At 53.6% G+C, this 10042-nt stretch overlaps 1 protein-coding gene across 2 annotated transcripts in view; it reads right to left on the bottom strand.

Annotated features, from left to right (window-relative positions):
• NOS1AP (nitric oxide synthase 1 adaptor protein) overlaps positions 1 to 9466 on the bottom strand; it is a 27492-nt gene extending 18026 nt beyond the window's left edge. For both annotated transcript variants that reach the window (XM_052666666.1, XM_052666665.1), the window contains exons 1-2: positions 9318 to 9466; positions 3510 to 3581 (exon numbers count right to left, since the gene is read on the bottom strand). In XM_052666666.1, the coding sequence (XP_052522626.1) occupies positions 3510 to 3581; positions 9318 to 9422 (177 nt within the window). In that variant the 5' untranslated portion in view covers positions 9423 to 9466. The remainder of the gene's footprint in view (positions 1 to 3509; positions 3582 to 9317) is intronic.
• Positions 9467 to 10042: the final 576 nt, after the last annotated feature.

Genomic DNA, 10042 nt, shown 5'->3' on the forward strand with positions numbered 1-10042 from the left:
GAGCAGTCAGAACAAGGGAGCAGCCAGACCTAGCGCCCTCCCAGGGGCACAGAGCTGTCACGGTGGCAGTAAGCTGAAAGCCTGGTTTATTCCGAAACCCACAGGAAAATTCCATGCTGCAGGAAACCAGAAGTAAATTTCAAAAGCAATGCCATGGGTGCTATGAGTCATAGAAACTCCTGGGGATTGGAGCAATGAGACAAGCCCAGCTCTGCGCTGCGCCTGCTGGGAGATGCCAGGACAAGCTGAAGCCCCAAATCAACCCCAGCTCGGCACATCCTTCTCAACCTTATTTTCTGCAGTGCTCCTGCATCAGTTTTAGAATCTCTGAGATGCAGAAGGCAGAATGATCTCACATAGAAAATGATGCAGTTCCAAGAAGTCTAACATTAGGACCTTTTCTAATGCACAGGAAAGGTGTGTAAGAGTGAGCCTGGCCCCCCTGCGTCACAGCGAGCAGCCAGGGTTGTTATATTATGTGACACAGAGCACAGCCTTTCCCCTCAGTGACTGCATATCAGTAGCAACAGGATCAGCCAAAGCAGGTAGGGAGGGACAGACTAATGAAGCACCTCCAGCAAGTCCTCCAGCACCTTACCAAGGTCCTACCAAGAGGGCATGGTGCTGCTCCTTACCCAATACATGCAGTCGCATCCTCAGGAGTCATTCCACATGCATGTGCCCAGCGATGCCACCGGGGCAGGGTCTGAAGTAAGTGGGAGGTTGTTTCAGTGTAAAGCTAAGCAGTGCCAGGGAAAAATCAATAAGCTCACCTTTACCCTCTTTAATCCGATAAATGGCAATTGCTACAGATATCTCACCCATTCCTCCCAGATCTAATAGAACGCAATCTTCTACATCTGGGATAATGATGGGAAGCTATTAGCTCTAATAGCACACCCTGCTCCCAGTGCTGTGCTTTTCTCCCAGCCCCCACTGAGCCCAAGCCCATCACACATCCCCCCACAGGATCTGTAGCCCATCCCCAGACGGCTCCCTGTTACCGCACAGACTGCAGTGCTTGTGCTGCTTGCATTCTTTCCTCCCTTTTGTCAAGCAAGACACGATGAGTCGCCTAACACTTAGAAACTCGCCGCGGTGCTAACAGGTATATCTCAGAAAGACGCTAATTAAATGAGCTGCAAATTACACTGTGGGCTCTGTGCAAATGAGTGGCCACACGCAGCAATTTTCTCACCAGTCCAACTGTGCATGTAGCTTTCAAAGGATGAAAAATTCTGCTTTCAGCAAGCTTGTTGAAATTCAGAAACTTTGCCAGTTTGCTAAAATAAAGCTCGGCTATGCAAAGCAGAAATCACACAAAATCAGATGTACCTGGCAGAGCAGGATGTCTGGAGGAGTTAGGCTCTAAAATGCCTGAAATGCCTCCACTTTTTGAACCTGCTGGACACTTCCCAGCAACAGGCTTGCAGGAGACCTCCGCAGAAGCAATTTTTACAGTGCCCATATAAGATTTCATCCTTTCTGGAACCAGAGAAAACCTGGATTAAAGCCACACTCAGCAATCCATGCAGCAAAGAAGAGGAGCGGAAATTGTCTGGAATGACTGTGCCAGGTATCATGGCTGCACTGGAAACACGCCAGGAGCACCGGGCGGAAGGCATTTGTGTATGCTTACATCATGGCTGCATTAAAAACCCATACAGTTCTGGTTGTGCTCAACCATCCCGGGAAAAAGGAAAAAGAAGTGTGTTTGTAGCTTGTTTGTCTACTTTGAACTCCAATCTTCTGCAACTCCGAGCCTACGTAGTTAGGACGGAGTTGTGATTGCTTCGAGTGCACAGGCCACCCTGTTTGGAGATGGGGAGGAAGAAGGTCTCAGCAGCACATACATAAACCCAGCTGCTTGTCAGGAAAACAAGCCCTGGCCTCCTGTATTTATTGCATTTATTGCTGCACGTGTGGCCAAAGATCATAGAATCTTGGGTTGGAAGGGACCTCAAAGATCACCCAGTTCCAACCCACTGCCATGGACAGGGTTGCCACCCACTAGATCAGTCTGCCCACTCTCACAAAATGCAGTTTCCCCATATAAAGCCCCTCTCGATCCAGCTCCACAAAACAGACAGAGCCGAGCTCTCGGCGTGCATCTGGCTCCGGTGCACGGCTGCCTCTGCGGGGGAGCAGGGAGCACACAGGCAGCAGGAATGCCAGCAATGCCTGCTATGCGCGTCCGGCGTGCCCCCCAGGTCGGGGGACATCCCACCAGGATGCTGCAGCCCAGCCAGCCCCAGCAGTGCTCCCATGTCCTTTGGCAGCACGTGGGGGCTCCCAGAGTGTCCTCCCCAGGGCCCCTGCTGCCGCACAGGGTGCCCATGCACTTCTGCACGAGTCTCTCTGGTGTATCACATCTGCAAGTTCATGTCTTTCTGACAACTTGCATCTGTCCCATGTTATGCTGCACCGAGGCAGCTCAAGTACACGTTTCAAACACATCATTCATCACAAGAAGTCATTATTTTATCTTAATCGGCATTCCTTCCATCATCCAGAGCTTCATCTGCACATTATCTAGGCTATGCTTAAGTTTGTCCATATAGGTCAACAAGGGATGTTTTGTTTTGTTTTGTTCTGTTCTTAAACATGGGGGGTTACTGAAGTTCTCAAAGCTGTTCTCTCTGTGCCTGTCCTCTCACACTGATGTAGAGCTGTGAAACCTTGGGGCTGAGCTGCTGATTTCAGAAGCTGGATCCCAGGTGTCTTTTCCCAGGACAACGTTGGTCCTAGGGAACTTGAAGGAAGAAAGAGAAAACAGCTGCCCATGAGCCTTGCAGAGCTCCCGATGGTGTAACATATCCTCAACCCAGCTCAGAACCAAGGTGAGCAAACCTAACGCTAACAAAACACCTCCCAGCCACTGGGCAGGCAGGGCAGCGTGCAGGAGTGCATGCAGGAAAAGCCCACAGGCTATTTACGTACCAAAATTTGAAACTAAAAACCTGTGCCACAATGCCAGACCCCTCTAAGAGAGGCTGGAGGCTTCCCAGCCACACGTTCTGCAGGAGGGGAGCAGAGGAAGAGCCGCTCCGGTGGCTGCTGGCCAGGCATTATGTGACCGGAGAGCCCAGCATCCTGGTTGTCCCTATTTTGGAAACACTGATGATTTCAGAGCCAGATGACATCCCCTGATCTGCTCGCCACCAAGTGAGCCTGCTGCTGGCTGGCCTGCAGCTCACCCATGTGCTGCTGGTTACTTGAACTCAGAGCTTCCATTTGCACATAGCCATTTACAGACCACGGACCTGCTGGCATCCAGCATCCAAAACGTCACACAGCAATGCTCTTAGGCCAGCAGAAGAAAACAAATGTACCTCTCCTACAAGCCATATGCTGCACCCCTCTGATTGCAGTGGTGCCAGCGATCCTGCACCCTGCACCAGGCACTCATCTCAGTGCGGAAGCAGGGGAAGATTGCAGCTGTGGGAAGGGGAGGGCTGTGACCCTCACCCCAAGGGGAAGGAAGGAAGGAGCTCAGTCGTAGCACTCACCCGGATCCGCCGCATGGCTGTCACGATCTCCACCCTGCTGTTTGGCCGTGGTACATCCAAGCTGCCTATGTACTGCATGGAGAGAAATAGCGGGTTAGCCCTGTTTGCATGTCACTGACAGCTCCGGAACCTCACAGCCTCGCATTGCCCTGCTGCACCCACGCACAGCCCAGCATTTTGCCCACCATACCCAAAGTGCTGCAAGCAACAACATCTCCTTCCACCCTCCCAGCCTTCTCCCTCCCCACAAAGAGCAGTTGCCCTAAATTTCCCAGCCTCACTTTCTGCCTGCTCCTGCCTTGTAGCATGGCTTGCAGACAGCGGTCACATTTCCCCTCCTGTGTCACCTTTTGCTTCTTTAGCCGGTCCTCATGCGAGCATCCTTTCTGTTTGACAGAGTAAGAGGCTTTCTTATAGGAAAACCCTATAATAGCTTGAATGACTAAAATGGGGCAGTCCTTTGTATGCTGCACATGGCTCAGAAGCCTGTTGGATGCTGCACAGCTCAAGTTTCCTACCATAGAAAGGGAAACAAGGATCTATACCCATTGTCTCATTCTTCATAGCATTCCCGCTTGCAAGAAAGAGCCAGATTAATCTTGTTAACAAATCAAGATGAAGAAGTGTGAACTGTACAAAACTCTCATTGCCCCCAACCAGCGGCAGCAGGCTTTGCCCCTACCACTGCTGCACAGAGCCCATCTGGGTGCAGAGCACGAGCTCTCCTCAGCATGTGCTGAGCCCACCTTCAGCCCCGCAGGGATCCCATGGGCAGGCAGATGGTGACAGTGCAGGACCTGGCAGCTGATGCCATGAGGACACGCAAAGAGAGGGGATATAAAAATAAACATCAAACAGCTGGCTTGCTCATCATGTGCCGTGGCAGTGCAGGACAGCCTTACGCAACCAGGAATTAAGCCCCACGATGCAGCCACAGGCAGAGGCAGCACTCACTTTCTAAACCCCAGCAGCTAAAGCCTGACTGCAAAAGTAGCAATTACAGCCCCTAAACAGATTCTTCCCATCCAGAATCAAGGGTTTATGTTTTATTATGAGAGGTATCTTTGCCATGAATTTACTTCCCTTTTTTCATGTCAAGCCTGGAGAGCATCAGTAGGAACTCTTGGCCACCAAACAACCCCACAGGGTGCACTTTGCTCAAAACCAGAGCATCCTGCCCACATCCCAAACCCTGCTGCTGGCAGCAAGGACCTCAAGCCCACAGCACCTCAGCACATGGCTCACAGCCTTGAAACCGTCCACATCTCCTTCACTCTGGAAACAGACAAAGCCTCGCAGTGTGATGAGTATCCCCCAAAAAATGCAGCCGGCGAGGTCAGCCTTACAGGGTGAAGGAGTGAGGATGGCGTGAGAAAGCACTGTGCTTATCAGCACCTCCAGCCCTCCCACCCATAGCTCTGAGCTTTGCTTGAGGAAGAGGTGTGGGAACATCCAGAGCTGCTGCTGGGAGCAGGGCCGCCCTGTGTAGCTTCCCCATCCCCTGGGAGGACAGGCAGCATGCCCAGAGGCCCTTGCCAGCTCAGAGAAATACCAGCTCTCCCTGGGCAGGAGGAAAATAAACACGAGAAATCTGGGAAATACATTTTGCAATGTTTGCACAAATTATTTAGCTTCTGTGTTCTCTTGGTGTTTTTTCATTTCCTTGAGGTTGTTTAACGCTCTCCTGCCCCCTCAAAAGCAAATTCCCTTGAGAAGGTGATCTGCCTGAAAAAAAAAACACAGGGATGCCTCCCAAGCGGTGTCCGTGGGATCAGGAAAGCCTTCATGAAGAACAAGCATGTCAGCACCCCGCAGCCCTGCATCGTGCAAAGGTCAGGGCTGAATCATCCCACTGGGAAAGCCCAAAGCAGCCGCCTGGAGCCTCGCCAGCCCCAAGAGCTGCCCTGAGATAAGGAGCCAGCAGCGGGGGCAGAGCTGCTGGTGTGGGAGCTGGAGGCAACACCAGTCCCAAATTCTGCCTGGATTCCCCAGCTACTGTGCTAGCTCCCATAAGAAGCAGGACAGCATTCTTCTGCTTTGCTCCCTGCACTGTGCCACTGTCACAGACACTGTAGCATGGGAGTGAAAAGTCAAGGCAGAGATTGCACTGGGGGGTCAGGGCAGGCGAGGGGAAGCACACCCCAAAGCATGGGGCAGCATAATGGGGAAACCCATAGCTGTGATTCCATCATTGCTGCCTGTACATATGTCTGCAGGAGCCTTGTCCTGCTGGAACTGCTTTCCCAGAGCAGCCCAGGGGGATACATCCCACCCCCTGTTCTGCCCTGTGAGGGGAGAGGCTGGCTCATAACCAGCAGGGCAGAACTGAGCTGGCAGGAATGGAAAAGCTGATGTGCCAGCTGACTTCAATGGAAAAGCCTCCTCTTCCTGGCCCTGGCCAGTCATGTGCCCAGGAGCCTGCAGCCTGCCAGTCCGCATCAACTGGGGATAGGGCTGGTGGGACAGCATCATGCCAGAGGGCGATGAACACACTATACTGTCTCCTTCAAAAAGACCCGGAGGAGAGGTTTGGGAACTCCTTTATCACAATGATACACTGGCAGAGAGGAAGCAGTGCCAGGCTCTGGGAGGATGAACTCCCAACAGGATGGGAAACCACTGCCTGTGCTCCATCCTTGTGCACACACTGTGCTCCCGAGTTCTGCTGCACAGCCACAGAGCTGCCCCAGGGCCCCTCTCCGCAGTTCTGCCAAGTCCCAGCAGAGAGCTTTGCTGGGAGCTCCAGTGAGCAGCCTCCAAACTGACTTAACAAGTATGGCAAAAATATGCCACTGCTGCAGAGGAGAACTTCTGTGGTGCTCGGCAAGGTTATTTATAGCCTGCAGCGAGCAATCCCGCGCTGCAGCTTTGCTGCTGGTGAGCAGACCTTGCTGAGCGCCGTGTTCAAGAGCTGCCAGCACCAACACCCCCAAGCACTGCTGCCAAACCTCTCCCAGGCACCTGGAGGTATGAGCTTCAAGCAACCTGCTTCCAACTCCCAGCACTGCCCGGCTGCCAACAAGCCCAAGCATGGGATGGAGAAATGCCTACAAAGGCAGCCTGCAGCAAGGCACAGAGATGGATGGCCCAAGTTGGAGGTGCCTGTATCTCTCCTGCTTCAAACTCTGACATTTGCTGGCACTGGCACAGCCCCGTGAGGGGCAGGCAGGCAAGTCTGCTGGATCTGGCAGGATCCGCAGGAAGGAACACGCTGGATCCGAGCAAAGTCTCTTCCATGTCCTGTCTCCAAACATAGACGGCGGCAGATGCTCGGTTCATTCTCAGTTTCCCACGCACGAAAGTGGAGAAAAGTACTGACAAACATGACAGAAAATGCATGGTTGCCAAGATCCTCTAAGGGGAGTATAGAATTAAAAAAAGCCCACCCAAACCCCCAAAGCAACCTGCAGGCAACAGCAGCAGCAATCCTCCAACCCACTCTCATTTATCTGCTCACAGGCCTGCTGGCAGGGCACGTCCTGGTGGCTCTGCATGGGCACCCCAGGCATCTCCTTCTCCAACACCTGAGCTGCTCTTGGATTTCATCCTCCAGTTTTCCCTTTGGGAAAACAAAGCAGGCTCGTGTGCCCTTCAGCGTGACCCAACTGGAGGAGCCGTGATGGGAGGAGGTGGACAGAAGGTGTCTTTATTCTCTAAATACTTATTTATTTAAACAGGAAACCATTGCACAAGTGGGGATTCATGCCAGCTCCCCTGCGACACGCTGCAGCTCGCAGCTCTTTCATCCAAGCGCTTCAGCACACCCAAAAGGCCCAGCTCTTGATTTAATCCAACAGTTCTGACCACAATGGGCAGAAAGTGAAGCCAGCTCCTCCAATTCCCACCAGCTTGATCGAGGCACTTCAAAGATGCGGAGACTTGCAGTGCCAAGAAAGGTGGCCAGCAAAAACAGATCTAAAAGTGCGAACTGCATTACTACTCCCTGAGAAGATGGAGCGTAATTCTCCAGTTATTGGGTTTATCTCCATAAAATGGATTACTGTAAGGCTTGGAGAGTGCCCTGCTTGGAGAGCATCCCTATGCCAGAGTATGTGACTGCAAACAGCCCTGGTGGCAGCACCCTCAGCCGCACCACATACTCTCATCACCCCGTGCTTGGAAAGGGCCAAATCTGCACATCCCAACTGCAACAAGAACAAAGGTGGTGGGCATGGGACCAACACTGGATATCAGGGAGAAGAGGAGGAGGAGCAAGGCGCAGCTCAAGGCAGAGGCCAAGGCCAGGCTGCTCACAATGCCCCATAGCCCCCAGGGCTGCCCCACCCACAAAAACACATAATCCTGCCAAGGGCTTGCAGGGATGGATTTCTCCTTTTGGTGTTGCTCTGCTCCAAACCCCAGCCTCCCGTTTCCCCACCCAGCAGTGGGATGTGTGCTCTGCACCTCTCTCCAATGAGAGCTGTGTGAGTTTCAGTGCCTAGGATTCATGGGGATAAAAGGAACTAAAGGAGTGTAAGCATTTAATTAATCTCCACCAATCTAATAAAAGGATGGAGTAATTGCCTAAGCCATCTGCATTCTGCATCTGGCATTGGGAGCTGCTGGAGAAATACACAAATTCAAGAGTAAGGCTTCATCCAGCTCGTGCTTGGCATGAACATGTGCCACAGGATACAAAATAAGAGAAAGGAGCTAACAAAGACTCCCATGCACCGCCCCAGAACCCCACAGAGAAGAGACGAGCAGTGAGCAGACCACAGGCGATAAAGCCACATCCTCCTCTTCACCCAAAACCTCTGCTCCCACCCTAAGCCAGACAGGGAAGAGGCAGAGCAGCCAAGAAGCTGTAAAGTGATTGAGAAGGGAGCTGCTGTGCAGCAGGTGCTGGCAATAACACTGCAACCAGCTGCAATAACCCAGGAGAAAAGGATGAAAAACCCAGTCGTTCCCAGGAGCAGTTCCAAAGCAGGTTGTAACTCTGTTCCATAGACAACTGCACCGTGCTGCTCTCTGCAGACCTTGCCAGCCGTGAGCAGAGAGAACATGCAGCCCCTGTGCCCAGCAGCAGGACAGGGAGTTGTCCTCAAGGCACCATGCAGAACTGGATGCCAGGGCTCCAATCTGTCTCCTGCCAGCACCTCTGGGCAATGGGATACAAGGGACGGGTGCTGCTCAGAAACTCTTCTAGACTGTTTTTTTTTTTTCCAATCCAGACTCACTGGAATAGCTCACTGATGTGACAACTGTAACTCCATGAATAGCAATGGAGACAGGGATTTAATGGCTTTGCGTTCCAAATTCCACTGCTATCTCCCCCCAGCTACCTGCCCGCGGATGGGCAAGGCAGACAAATGCTCAGCACTCTTGGGCTGCAAGCACCAGAGCCGTGGGACACCACAATGCAGTACGAGCCTGAGGTCCCAGCAGAAAAAAAAACAACACCACTACCATAGCTTCCTGCCAAACACACTAGCGAGAATGATTTATATTTGCAAGGGGAAACAGCAAGTGTTTGCTTGGGACCAGCACTGACCTCTCCCAGAGCTCAACACATGGCACACAGTCCCTCCACCCATTCACCCCAAGTTGGGGAGAGCCGGGGTAAGGGGCTCCCGACCTCACCTGTGCCCCAGGACTGATGCTCCTATGTGATGCTAAGGAAGGGTGAAGGAGCAGGGTCACCGCCTGACCCACCCGGCCACCCCGTGGGATAGTCGGAAAGACTCACTCAACTCTCGGCAGCCGAGTCTGGGGGAAAGGGCTCCCAGGGGCAAGCGGAGAAAAGAAAGAAAATCACGGGAGAACGGGGGAGCGGGGAGCACCGGGAGACGCGCGCTCGCTGCCCACCTTGGCCTCGAAGCAGATGCCGTGCTGGAAGGCGTCCTCGTTGTGCAGGGGGATGCGGAGGTCGTGCCGGTCGTCCACCAGGTTGTACTTGGACTTGGCGGGCATGGCGGCCCCGCGGTGGCCGGGCAGCCCCGCAGCGCGCCCGGCGCCGCCGCGCAACCTCCGCCCCGCACCGCCGGCCGCCCCCGGGGCGGGATTGCGCCGCCGCGCAGCGCCGAGGAAGGGAGGAGCGGGGGGCGCGGAGCGAGGCGCAGCCCCGCTGCCCCGGGGAGGGAGGGGCCGGGAGGATTTCAAAGAAATAAATAATTGAATCAAAATAAAAAAGCACCCGAAAGGGGAGCTGACGGAGGCACCGCTGACATCTAGTGCGCGGCCCCGGCTCTGCACCCCAGCGCTGCGGAGGGATTTTTATAAGGGTGGAGAGCACGGGAGTTCTCCAGGTAGGGAGCTGAGCCCTGGGATGCTGGGTGCTTGGAGCTACCCTGAACGCTCCGGCCCTGGAGATTAGTGGCCATGTGGAACCCTACCCCTTGCAAGTACCAAGTAACTAGAAGTGGTATGATCTTGTCTTAGGCTTTGCAACCTGGCCACACCAAACCTTATAAAAGCCCTCAAACACTACACATCAGTCCCACCTAGCTGAAGACACCCCAGTGCTGCTTTCTCCTCACACAGGAGCCCACCTGCGTGGCACTGAGCACGAGCTGGGGCCCTAACCTCAGCCA

Source organism: Tympanuchus pallidicinctus, unplaced genomic scaffold (genome assembly GCF_026119805.1).
Source record: "Tympanuchus pallidicinctus isolate F22 unplaced genomic scaffold, pur_lepc_1.0 scaffold7, whole genome shotgun sequence".
Lineage (NCBI taxonomy): Eukaryota > Metazoa > Chordata > Aves > Galliformes > Phasianidae > Tympanuchus > Tympanuchus pallidicinctus.